Genomic DNA, 13,965 nt, shown 5'->3' with positions numbered 1-13,965 from the left:
ATCGAAATAATCCAAACAAAGTTATGAAATAAATCCAACTCAATGCAAAAAATTTCTCAGTAAGTAAAACAATGAAATTCATGTTTTTGCTAAATTAAAAATACCTACCCCATCTTCTCCCTTAAATAGCTTCGCCTTCGCCCGAACGGTCACCTACAACCTCTGCCTCTCTGCAATCTGTTTTCTCCTCTGCAAACGATTGTCTTCTGAGCGCTCAAGAGAGATATGAGCAGACAAAGCAAATCTCGCAGGATAGACTTGTGAGATTCTCCACGTGTTACACGCCCGGCCATTTCAAAGACAAATTTCATAGCTTGGTGCTGCGAAATTTGTGCCACGTGTCACCTTCCCGCGGGCTACTCCCTTTAAATCTCGCAGCTTGGAGTTGCGAGATTTGCTCTCCTCTGTGCCACGGGTCACCTTCTCGTTGGCTGTTCACTTTAAATCTCGCAGCACCAAACTGCGAGATTTGTTCCCCTCCGTGCCACGCATCACCTTTCTAACAGTTCATCAATTTAAATTTTGCCGCATCAAGATGCGACGTGAGCATTAGTTTGGAAAATTTATTATCAATTAGAGTATTTTTTAATATTTTATTTATTTTTAATAATAAAACTGGAAAAAAACTCCTCTCTTCTTCCTCCCTCCGCTCCCGTCCTCGCCGCCACCTTCTCCTCCTTCTCCCCCTCGCCGGCTTTTCCCCCCTCAAAGTTTCCTACTTGCGTTCTCATCTTCCTCACCTTCCGTGCACTTCTGAAAAGCTCCTCCTTTCTCGTCAGCTTCCTCCTCTTCCACCCTCCGGCCGATACCGCCGATTCCTCCGCTCCCATCCACCTACGGAGGAGGCTGTAGGGTTTTGGAGAGCTCCATTGGTTTTTAGTTCGTTTCTCTTGCGGTGTTTCCCCCAGAGGTCGCCATGCCTACCGTTAGCGTTGGAAGGGATCGTCTTTTCGAAGCCCTGGGAAGAGAATACAGTAAGCCATCTCCATACCATTCCCTCTCCCATTTTGTTTGGTTTCTCAATTCATTTCCAGTACGAAATTTCTGGCATCCTGTGACATTGTATTTCAGCACAAGAGGAGTTCGAAGATCTGTGCTTTCAGTTCGGAATTGAGCTGGATGATGTGGTAAGCAGTTCACGGTCTACACTTTGTTTAACCGAATCATTATACAATGTTTGGTTGCCTAGAAAGCATAGGAAAACAAAGGATAAAACAAAAAAAGTACCATTATACGTTTTATCTTTAGCTTGTTGGAGAAATGGACATTCCAATAGAAAACATGGGGGAAGTTTGCGTATTATTTTTGTTTTCTTGTTTTTTTGCTATACAATGAAGCAAGACAACATTTTTGTCTGTGTTGCATTTTTTTGTTGTTATTTTTCAGCTGTTGTGTCAGTAGCTGAAAATCAAATTTTATAATTTTTAGTTGTGGCAACCAGTTGCCACAACTTGAATATCCCAAATTTATTTCTCAAAATTGTATGATTATTGATTTTCTCCCCTAACTGTTGAATCTAGTTGGTGAATTGAAATGAGCAAGAATCGACCATGAATCTTATAATTCTCAATTTGAATCTTATGATTTATGATTCAAACTGTAAGATTCTTGATTCGGGAAAAGTGCACATCCAAACTGGATCCAATAGTTCCAATTGGTTTTCAATCAAACCCAGCTATTTAAAGATCCAAAAATTGACCCTTTTCTTTAGTGCAAAAGGCCTTAAATTATTTTCAAAGGGCTTCTAGAAATGATAAAAAAAATCCTTCTACTTTTATCTCCTGAATTTTTTTTCAAAACTTTTGATTTCCTAAGCATTTTATAAAGAGTTTGACAATTCCATAAGGTGTTCATTTGTTTGACTATTCTTGATAGTAGTTTGTTTTGAAGCTAGAAGTCCTTAGATATGGAGAGAGATTAGCATTATGACATTTCATAGTTGAGCCAAATATACTTTTCAACTTTCTGAAGTAGCATACTATTTGTTCATACATAAATGTGTATACATAACAGGGCACTTGATTTCAATATTTCATCAATATATTTCATTTTTATTGTATTTTGTTTTAGGTATATACATGTACCGTAAAACAGAATTTTAGAATTTGTGCTGAATCTATGGTTTGGTTCTCCATTGATTCACAAAGTTAAGATTTTGGTTCACAACTTGAATCTGATATAGATCATAAATTTGTTTTTATTTTATTTTATTGTGAATCTGATACGACAAGTATAGATCATAAATTTGTTTTTTTTTTTTTTAAATAATTAAATCATTGTATACACGATTTTTTTTAATTAGAAAATTAAAAATAAAATTTCTAGATGAATTTAAACAAAAATTTTAAATAAAAATCATCCAAAAAATATTTTACCACTCTTCAACCCTGATATATCATAGGACTTTTCTTGATAGTCTAAAAAGAGAGTTTAAAAATATAATTATTAGGTAAAATATTTAAAATTAATTTGTATATATTATTATTTTTATACAGTGAACAAAAGAGTACAAATTTGTATATTATTTTTACATTTCATATTATAACATCTTTAATTTTTTTTATTTTTTTTATTTTAATCATATATTAATTGTATTCAATCCAAGGACAAAAAATGTGCTTGTATTTAATTAGATTTTTAATTTGGTTCATTTTTGGGGATATTAAGCAAACAGGGTGCTAGCTTCTAGTTTTTGGTTTTTTTTTTTCATAATTTTTGATAGTAATGACCCCCATAAAGTTCCATTTTTCATCTCATTCTACTTCGATTTCTCAACAATCATAAATTAATTTTATTGGTGGTATTCTCATATTTCATTAAAGTTTTTAAAAAAATTCGAATGTCTTATAAATATTAATTAATGTTTGACTCAGACAACAGAAAAAGCAATTATGAGAAAAGAAAAGCACTTGGAAGAAGAAGCAAGTGAAGATGAAGAAGTCATTTACAGAATCGAAGTCCCTGCAAATAGGTAAGTTTTGATTAGTGCGTCTATCTAGGTTTTCCTCTCCCTTTTTTGGTTGTTTGTTTGCTTTTTGGGGGTATGTTCTGTTTTATACAGAATTGAATTTTATTTACAAGGTTAATTCTACTGTTTTGGTATAAACATGTCAGTAATAATTATTAGGATTAATTCTAGCTTCTCAAGGTTTTAAAAATATGCATTGTACTCCCTTGAGGTTTGATATCCTTTGCAATCATATGGTTGATATTAAAGTGGCTTAATATAATACTAAATTCCAAAAATGTCAACTCTGCCTCTAGAAAGTAAGGCCACTAGCTATTAAGAAATAGACTTGAGCATTGGACAGGCTGGGCTGGGCTGGGCTGGACAAGGTTACTGGATCTGAACATGTTCTGGCTAAATTTGCCCATTTATATTTTAAAAAAGTATGTAAGATATTTTAAAATGTAGAAATATGTAAAAATACACCCATAATACTCTAATAGAAAATATATAATTTATATGCTTAATTATTCTACTCAATTAGGGCTAGGGCAGCATAGAATCCTATACCTTGCCTCGGCCTTGCCATACGGAGCAGGAACGAAAATAGAGAAGTATTTTATGCATCCAACAGGAATATTCTAAAACATCAATGTGTTGTGGTTTATGGTCATTTCAAGAGAAAAAAAAAATATTTGCACGTGTATGTGTATACTGTATACGTGCCTATATTTGGAGTTAAACCCTTGAGGAAGTGAGTGTAAATGTAATATTAGAAACCTTTGGGGCTTACCCAAATTATAAAGAAGCAAGAGATGTGATGTACCTATATAGTACAAAATATAGGGGAAATATATACAATTTATAGTAACTATTGCAAAAGAAGAGAATTTAGTCTTATTTACACTTTGCAAACGTTTGTTAGAATTTCACCTTTCTTTTTTTGGGGCTGCGCATAGGATTTCACCATTAAATAATGTTTGTAAGACTTTTGCCAATAAGAAAATGTTTGTGAAGCTTTTACCAATATATCAAAAAAATGTTGTCACACTTTTTGTTATGTAAGTACGGCAATACTAGGCATTAATTTATTTACCTATCTCACGAAAAAAAAGCCAAAATTTATGTATTCAATTTAAATGCAGATATGATTTGCTTTGCCTTGAGGGTCTTGCTCAAGCTCTTCGAATATTTACTGGGGTTCAAAAGATACCTGTGTATATGGTGACCAAGGTTAGCAAGCAATCGATGATCAAAATGCACATAAAACCAGAGGTAATAGTTGAAATTACAAATCTATCGTTGGCTCTTTTTAGTTCAATTTCAGGATTATGAAAAATTCTATTTTCCCCTTGCAGACATCTTTGATTCGCCCATTTATAGTTTGTGCTGTTTTAAGAGGTATAACATTTGATGGAGCAAGCTATAACAGTTTTATCGATCTTCAAGATAGGCTTCATCAAAACATTTGCCGGTAAGAGATGAGTTTCTTCTGAAGTTTGCACTTCACTATGCTTTTATTTTCTAAATGGGTTTATTCACATGATATAAAATAGAAGCAGAAAGAGTTGGAATTGTGTGGGCTGTTTGTTTGCTTTTAGTAGCCTTTTAGTAAGATGAGTCTCTTAATTTTACACCCATTAAGTGAACTGGACTTATTAGAGATACTTTTTCAATCTTTTACCACCAGTGATTTGCTCAAACACAAATTTGGAACTGAGTATTTAGAGGCTATATGAAACATAGCTGCCCTTGATGGCCTTGATTTGCTCCTTGTGGCACTAACTGCAGCACACAAGCTTAACTAGTTAGCTGAAAGTAAACCATGGACTCATTGCATGAACAATTTCACGACCAATGGATACAAATTATGCGGGTGTAGTAAGCAACCATGAAAGTGAACATGAGTGTAGCTGTAAATGGTAAAGCAACACAATTCGTTTCCTTACACCTCGACAATGTGTGTTAGTGAGGGAGGCATTAGGAAAGTAGGCTAAATGCGTTTACAATTGCTAGTGAATTATACAAGATTGATGGACGCTCACCCTCCCTTGAAGAGCTTTCTACGCAATTTCTACTCTAGCATGAGGAAGCATAAATATAACCGAGGAGTCGTACTCTCCTTTTTCAAAAAGGCATTACCCTACTTAAGGAATAAAACCTACACTTGTATTTACTTGATGGCTACCCTCCCAATGTGCACAACAAAAGCGGGCATGGGCAAGAATACAACCTTGAACAAGCTTTGCTTGTGACTAGTAGGTATGTTCTAGTCCTATGCAGACTTGGTTTTTTTTATTTCTTAATAATTTTGGGTTTCTATTTATTCAAATATAAGATTTATAGTTGCAAAATTAGAGTTAACGAAGTTAAGTTTGCACTAAAAAAGATGAAAAATGGGAAGCTATGGGACCAGATAACATCCCAATTGAAGTTTGGAAATGCTTGGGTGATAACGGAATTATATGGTTAACTAATTTATTTAATACAATTGTAAAAACTAAGAAAATGCCAGATAACATCCCAATTGAAGTTTGGAAATGCTTGGGGGATAACAAAATTATATGGTTAACTAATTTATTTAATACAATTGTAAAAACTAAGAAAATGTTAGATGAATGGAGGAAAAACACTTTAATATCTATATACAAAAATAAAGGAGATATTCAAAATTGTAATAACTATCGTAGAATTAAACTTATGAGTCATACGATGAAACTATGGGAAAGGGTAGTTGAACAACGATTAAGGTTAGAAACGAAGATCTTAGAAAATCAATTTGGTTTTATGCCTGGGAGATCTACCATAGAAGCTATTTGTCTTTTAAGAAGATTAATGGAAAAATTTAGGGAAAAGAAGAGGGACTTGCATATGATATTTATTGACCTTGAGAAAGCATATGATAGGATACCTAGGGAAGTTCTATGGTGAGTTTTAGAAAAAAAAGGGTGTATGTTGTAGGTATACTGATGTCTTTAAGGATATGTACGATGGAGTAATGACTAGTGTAAGGACTATAGGTGGAGAAACTAGAGAATTTCCAATTACCATAAGTGTACATCAAGGATATGCTTTGAGTCCTTATCTTTTTGCTTTAGTGATGGACCAATTGACTAAGAGTATTCAAAAGGAGGTTCCATGGTGTATGTTGTTTGCAGATGATATTGTATTAATTGACAAAATTAGGGACGGAGTAGAGGTTAAGTTAGAATTATGGAGAGAAGCTCTAGAATCTAGAGGCTTTAGGATAAGTAGAAATAAAACAGAACATATAAAATATAATTTTAGTAATGATAGGAGGAGGAATATTGGAGACAAAGTTAAACTTGATGATGAAGAAATAAATAACACTTGTAGATTTTGATACCTTGGATCTATTATGCAAGTTGAAGGAGAAATTGAAGATGATGTAATGCATAGAGTTAAAGCAGGTTGGGTAAAATGGAGAAGTGATTCAAGTGTGCTATGTGATTGTAGAATACCCTTAAAATTGAAAGGGAAGTTTTATAGGACAGCTATAAGACCAACTATGCTATATGGATCAGAATGTTGGGCAACGAAGAAACATAATATCCAAAAAGTAAAAGTTGCCGAGATGAGAATGCTTAGATGAATGAGTGGTATAACATTGAAAGATAAATTAAGGAATGAACATATTTGTGGTAAGTTAGGTGTAACTCCTATAGAAGATAAGATAAGGGAGGGATGACTCAGATGGTATGGACATTTGCAGTGTAGGCCACATAGTGCACTTGTGAGGAAGAGTAACTTAGTTACTGTAGGGGGCAGTAGAAGGGGTAGGGTAGACCTAGAATAACTTGGGAGGAGATAGTGAGTAAGAATTTAATATCCTTGAATCTATCAAAAGAAATGGTGCATGATCGCATAAATTGGCGGAAAATGATTCATATAGCCGACCCCACTTAGTGGGACTAAGCCTTGGTTTTGTTGTTGTTGTTGTTAATTTTGGGTTTCTATTTCCATTTCCCTCTATTGTGAGCTCTTAATTATGTTTTTTCAATAATTGGTTTATTTGGACTTGTTCTATTTGTGAATTATTTTTCTCTTGTTTGTATTAGACTACCTATAATACCTTTTAACACATCTATCTTTATGTTATGAGTTTTTTTGGTGGTTGTTTGTTAAGTGAAATCAATAACAAATATAAGTATTTTAAAAATTTCCATATTCTAAATTTTCAAGAATTGTCGTATTTATGTATTTGTTCTCCTCTTTCTTTATTCTTTGTTCCTCTTTCATCTTCCCGCTTTGTTGCTCTACTACATCAAATTGGTATTAGTGCTACTCCTTGGTTTCGCTCCATGTTTGGTTCTGGTTTAGATTATAGCATTGTCCTTGCTATTCCATTTCAAAACTCAGGGTCGAATTTTCTCCCACTATGAGAGTTTGATGGAGAACAGCGCAATGGAGAACTTTAGGAACTCATATTCTAGCCATTGATTTATGAAAAAATTAAAGTGCCTTAAAGAAGAGTTGAAATTTGGAATATTGAAGTTTTTGAGGATTGTGGTGTGAAGAAAGACAACATTTTAGATGAGATTAATTCATTGGATAGAAAAGAAGAAGAGGGGAGTGTTTTAGAATGTGATAAGGTGTAGAGGTTAAAGCCGATTGATGTGATTATAGAATTGGAATTGAAGGGAGGAGAGGAGTTGGACGCAAAATACCAAGTTTAACTGGGTCAGGGAAGGTAATTGTAATTCTAAATTTTTTCATAGTTTGGCTACTAGTAGGAAGAGGAGGAATATGTTTGTAGAATTGGAACTAAAGGGAGGAGAGGTTACTACTAATTCTTCTTCGACTACTAGGGAGATACATATTTTTTTTTGCTAATTCGTTTACTGAGGAGGAGGATTGCAGGCCTATGTGTGAAGGACTAGAGGGCCTTTTGATAAAGGTGAGGTTAATGCAGTTGTGTTTAAGATGGAGAGGGATAAGGCTCCTAGTCCAGGTGGGTTTAGTAAGGCCTTCTTCCAAGATTTCTGGGATATTGTTGGAGGGGATTTAATGAAGCTCTTTAATGAGTTATTATTTAATGTGATTTTGGGTAAAAACATTAATTCTACTGGTGGGGGTAGATAATAAGAAGATAATGAGGGATTTCTTGTGGTCGAGGGTAGGGGGTATTAGGGATCATTTGGTAAGTTGGGGAGTGGTGGGTAGGTCTAAATAGGAGGGTGGTTTGATTATTGGAAACCTGGTGTCTTAAAACACAGTTCTTTTGGCTAAATGACTTTGGCTGTCTCTGCTTAAGAATTCCTTACTATGGCGTTTGGTTGTTAAAAGTAAGTATAAATTAGACAAGAATGGGTGGGATACTAATTTGAGATTTAGATGTTCTTCGGAGAGTCCGTGGAAATCTATCTCTCACGTTTATTCCCTCTTCATTCCCCATATTAAATTCTTGGTGGGAAGAGGTGGTAATATCTGTTTTCAGAAAGATCTTTAGTTGGGGAATGTAATTTTGTCCACCTCTTTTCCACACCTTTTTTGCCTGAGCTCAGGGTAGGATGGGTCCATTTCTTCTTTTGTTGTTGATCTAGGTGGTCCTTTACCTTCTTGGCATTTCCACTTTCGTAGATCATTAAATGATAGGAAGATGGTAGAGCTATCCTCTCTGCTAGTCTTGTTGAATAACTATCATTTTTATTTAGAGGAGTATAGGCAGTTTTGGCCTCTGGATCCTTTGGGGGTTTATTCGGGCAAATTTTTTTGTGATTTTTTTAATAGGTCTAATATATCTTTTCCTCTCTAGAGTCCCATTTGGAAGGTCAGAGTTCCCTTAAAATTAAGGCTTTTATCTGGTTGGTTGTTGCTTGGTAGAATTAATACCAATAACTTGCTGCAGGTTAGGAGACCTTTAAAGGCTATATCTCCAGACATATGTGTTCTCTGCTTTAATTGTTCAGATCATCATCACATTTGTTTATTCATTGTGACTATGCTTAGAGTGTTTGGAATAAATTATTTAGTATTTTATGCAAATGTTATGTGAGTTCAAAGATAGTGGAGGATTTTTAAGCAGTGTCTTTTGTTGGATTTGGCTAGAAAAAGGAAAGGCCTGCGCATTGGAAATGTGCTTTTTTTTTTTTTTTTACAGTCTTTTGGGGGTTGTGGATGGAGCGTAATACACACATTTTTCTAGGGAAGAAGTCGTCCCAGTTGTTGGTTTGGGAAAAGATACATTATTTGGCTTCTCTTTGGCATGTGGGACAAGGGAGTTTTAAAGGGGTGAGCTTTTCTGATATTCAACGCGATTGGCGTTATGTCTTGGAGTGTTACTGCGTGATGGTTTTTCTCTTTTTTGTTTTCAGTCTTTAGGGTGTTTCGTTGGGTTTTTTAATCTAGATTTTTCAGACTTTGTTAAGGAGATGTCTTATTCTCCTAGCTGTATAGTCTTATTCTATTAATGAATTCCTCTTTTATTATAAAAAAAGCATTAATTCTACTTTCATCACCTTGGTTCATGAGAAGAGTAGGTTTGTTAAAGTTGCAGATTTTTGGCCTACAGTTTAGTTAGTAGCATATGTAAGATCATTGCTAAAGGTTTTAGCTAAGAGGCTGAGTTTTGTGATAGGGGATACTCTTTTGGAGGCTCAAAGTGCTTTTGTGGGAATAGGCAGATCTTAAATGCTATTTTAGTAGCAAATGGGGTTGTTGAGGATGTTTGTAGAAGGTGTAAAACAAGGTTGCTTTTAAGGTAGGTTTTGAAAAGGCTTATGATTGAGTCAGCTGGAACTTTCTTAATAAATTTTTTTAAGAAATGGATTTGGTAAAAAACAGCTATCTTGGATGAGAGTGTGTTTATCTAATGCTTATTTCCTTGTCATTATTAATGGAGAGTCTAAATCTTGTTTCAGGACTTCAAGGGGGGGGAGGCAAGAAGATCCTCTCTTTCCTTTTCTGTTTGTTCTTGTGATAAATGTCTTGAATAGGTTAGTTTTTAGAGGTGTAGATAGAGGTTTCATGAGAGGGATTGGGGTGGGAAATGAGCAGGTTGTGATTTCTCATCTACAATTTTCTGATGATACTATTTTTGTTTTAGAATATCATAGGGGGTCTCTTGTTAATGTGCTTTCTATTTTGCAATTGTTTGAGAGGGTCTCTAGTTTGAAAACAAATTTAGGAAAGAGTGGGTTAGCTTGTATTAATTTGGATATTTCTTGATCTTTGGAATCGTACTTTTTGGTTGGGTGTGGTATTCATGATTGGCCTCTGAGGTATCTAGGTGTGCCCAGGTGGAAATCCTAGATTGCTTGGGTTTTGGGATCCTGTGGTGGAGAAGGTGCCTAAGAAGTTGGATGAATGAAAGGGTGGAAGGGTGCTTTATTTTCTCTGGATGGAAGTTTTACACTTATTCAGGCGTGCCTTGATAATATTTCTCTTTATTTCTTGTCTATCTTTAGAATACCTATGAGGGTAGCCAGTAGTATTGAGAGGATCATGATATACTTTTGTCTGGGGTGGGGGAGAATAAAGATTATTTGGGTATTGTCTATAGGTCTCAAAAGGAGGGGGGTTGTTGGTCTTAGTAAGTTAGTGTCAAAGAACATTGCTTCAATGGGTATGGTTGTGGCGATTTCCCTTGGAGGAGCCTTCCCTTTGGCACAAAGTTATTTAGTGTTAATTTGGTTTGCATGATAATGGGTGGGATGCTAATGTGGGTTTGAGTTATTCATGTGATAGTCCTCGGAAGGGTATTTAACAGTTATATCTTTTTATTCTTTATACAAATTTTATTGTGGGAAATGGGTATCGTGTTCAGTTTTGGGAAGACATTTGGACGGGTTTTTTTTAGCTTTGTTCATCTTTTTCCCGTTTGTTAGACTGTCCTCTTCGCAAAGTGAACCAATTTCTTCTTTCTTTATTTCTAATGGTGCTGGTTTCTATTGGGATTTCCAAATTTGTAGGGCTTTTAATGATAGGGAGGTTTTGGAGCTTGCCTCCTTATTAAGTTTGTTGGAAAGTAGGCCCCTTCTACCAAAGGAGAGATTATCATTCTTGGATTCTTGATTCTTTTGGGGAGTATTCTTGTAAATATTTTTTCGAGCATTTAACCAATAAAATCTTATCTTTCCCACTTCATAGATCCATTTGGAAGGCTAAATCTCCTTTAAGACTAAGGCTTTCATTTGGTTGGTTGTTCTTAATGGAGTGTAAGAGGCCTTTTAAGGCTTAATTACCAGATGTTTGTTCTCTTAGTTTTCAAAATTCAGAATCTCTGCTTCTCACTTTTTCCTGCATTGCACCTTTTATTGGAGGGCGTGGAGCAACCTTTTAGATTCTTTTTTGGAGAGAATTAGGCATGTTTGGAGTCCGTGGAAGACTTGTTAACTGCCCATTTTTCAGGTTTTAGAAGAGTTAATGATGCTTCGGCCTTGCGGAGGTGTGCATTTGCAGTTTTGTGGGGGATTTGGTTGGAACAGAATGTTCATATTTTTGTGGGGAAGAAGATGTCTTTGATTGTGCTTTGGGATAGGATTTAGTATTTGACCTCCTTGTGGGTTTTTGCAGCTGGATCTTTCAAATGGCTTTCGTTTTTTCATTCAAAATGTGATCGGTTGGCTGTGCTGAATTGATTTATTCTGTATCTTTTAAGGAGGATTATTTATGCTTCTTGTCATACTTCTTCTTCTTCTTCTTCTTCTTCTTCTTCTTATTAAAACTTCTTTTTCTTGATAAAAAGATATTCTAGCCATTAATTAGGAAATGAAAGTGATTATTTTAATTCATGAAAAACCTTTATATTTTAATACTTTTTGTTATTGATTGTTATTTTATATTTAAATTATTTATGGATTTATTGGTTATGGTTTTATTTTATAATTTTTGGTCATTTAACTTTTAATGTTTCTTATTTGACTATAAATATTTTCAAACTAAAAAAGAAATACTATCAAAAGAAAAGAGCAAATGCAAGAATTAGAGGACAAGTGATTCCTTTAAAAATACACAACAGCAACAACAACAACAACAACAACAAATCAAGCCTTAAGTCTTGCTGGGTTGGGTTGGGTTGGGTTGGCTACATGAGTCCTTTTCCACCAATTTTCATATCTTATTCCAAGTTATTTTAGGCCTATCTCTACCCCTTTTATTGCCTCATATAGAAACTAGCTAACTCCTCCTCACTAATGTACTATTTGGCCTACGTTGAAGATGGCCAGATCATTTGAGCAGCCCCTTCCTTATGTTATTGTCTGCAAGAGCTATGGCTAACTTATTGCGAATATGTTCATTTCTTAATTTATCCTTTAACATTATACCACTCATCCACCTTAGCATTCTTATTTCGATAACTTTTGCTTTTCAAATATGTTGTTTCATAAGTTGCACAACTATTTGATCCATATAGCATAACTAGTCTTACAGCCGTCCTATAGAACTTTCCTTTTAATTTTAAGGGTATTTACGATCACATAACACGTCTGAAGAACTTCTCCCATTCTGCTTTAACTCTTAGCTTCAATTTCTCCTTCATCTTGCACGATAGATCTAATGTATCGAAATCTACTAGCGCGATTAATTTCTTGATCATCAAGCTTAATATTCCTCCTACTACTATGACTGGAATTATATTTTATATATTTTGTCTTATTTCTACGTATCATATATTTCTGTATTCCTCCTACCGTGATTGGAATTATATTTCATATATTTTATCTTATTTCTATGTATCATATAACCTCTAGATTTTAAGATTTTCTCCATTTTATAACTTAGATTCTACTCCATCCTTAGTTCCATCGATCAAGACAATATCGTCGGCAAACAACATGCATTGTGGAACCTTAATTTGGATACTCCTAGTAATTCCATCTATCGCTCGTTCAAAAAGATAAGGGCTCAAAGTAGATCCTTGATGTACACCTATTTTGATTGAAAATTCTCCAACTCGCCATTTGTGGTCATAACGCTAGTCATTACTCCATTATACATATCCTTAATGACATCAGTACACCTACCACATGCGCCATTTTTTTTTCTTTCTAAAATCCACCATAGAACTCCCCCTAGGTGTCCTATCATATGCTTTTCTAAGCTAATAAAAACCATGTGCTAGCCCCTATTCTTTTTCCTAAACTTTTCCATTGATTTTCTTAAAAGTTATATAGCTTCTGTAGTAGATCTCCTTGGCATAAAACCAAATTGATTTTTTGAGACCCTTGTTTCTAATCTTAATCTTTGTTCAATTGCCCTTTCCTACATTTTCATTGTATGACTCATAAGTTTAATTCCACAATAGTTATCATAATTTTGAATATCTCCTTCGTTTCTGTATATTAATGTTAAAGTGTTTTTTCTCCATTTGTTTGCATTTTCTTAGTTTTTATAATTTTGCTAAATAAATTAGGTGACCATATAATTTTGTTATCATCGAGGCATTTCCAAACTTTAGTTGGGATGCCATCCAGTCCTATAGCTTTTCTATTTTTTATATTTTTTAATGCATACTATACTTTATTAACTTTAATTTTGCACATAAATCTCACATTTTTAGCCTTTACTCATTTGTCAATTCTAAGTTTAATCCTTCTACTTTGGTATTATTAAATTGCTTACTAAAGTAACTTCACCATCTTTCTTTTATGCTTCTTCCTTAACCAAGACGATATCATCCTCGCTTATTATACATTTTACATCACCTAAGTCCTTGCTCTTTAACACATAAAAAACCAACTAAAAACCAAAGCCCTCCAGGCTTGCTGCACATTGACCAGTCAAATCTCAAGAAATGAGCCAAAAGTTGTGCAGCACAAAGAAGCCAAAAACTAAAGGACCCTAATCCACACCAATGTAGGTTAATTCCTTCCTCTAAAGATTCTAGAATAATATTTCAAGCAAATACACTGCACAGCAACAAATGTAGCATAACTTCAAGTAATTTTCCTTCCTGTTGACCCCAACAGCCCTTGAATCTTGGAAGGAAAAAGCTCTTTAAAGAAGAAGAGAGCACCAATGCTTCCCCAAAATACAAGCTTGCTTCAATTGGCCCA

General features: G+C 34.5%; 1 protein-coding gene across 1 annotated transcript in view; it reads left to right on the top strand.

Annotated features, from left to right (window-relative positions):
- Window positions 1-622: 622 nt before the first annotated feature.
- The window catches only part of LOC131164838 (phenylalanine--tRNA ligase beta subunit, cytoplasmic-like), a 99,009-nt gene continuing 85,666 nt past the window's right edge, over window positions 623-13,965 (top strand). The window contains exons 1-5 of the mRNA XM_058122348.1: window positions 623-974; window positions 1,072-1,127; window positions 2,874-2,971; window positions 4,093-4,222; window positions 4,306-4,421. Coding sequence (XP_057978331.1) covers window positions 917-974; window positions 1,072-1,127; window positions 2,874-2,971; window positions 4,093-4,222; window positions 4,306-4,421 — 458 coding nt within the window. The 5' untranslated portion in view covers window positions 623-916. The remainder of the gene's footprint in view (window positions 975-1,071; window positions 1,128-2,873; window positions 2,972-4,092; window positions 4,223-4,305; window positions 4,422-13,965) is intronic.

This window comes from Malania oleifera, chromosome 9, assembly GCF_029873635.1.
Source record: "Malania oleifera isolate guangnan ecotype guangnan chromosome 9, ASM2987363v1, whole genome shotgun sequence".
NCBI lineage: Eukaryota > Viridiplantae > Streptophyta > Magnoliopsida > Santalales > Ximeniaceae > Malania > Malania oleifera.
The sequence above is the reverse complement of the archived record's forward strand: the minus strand, read 5'-3'. Positions and strand labels throughout refer to the sequence as shown.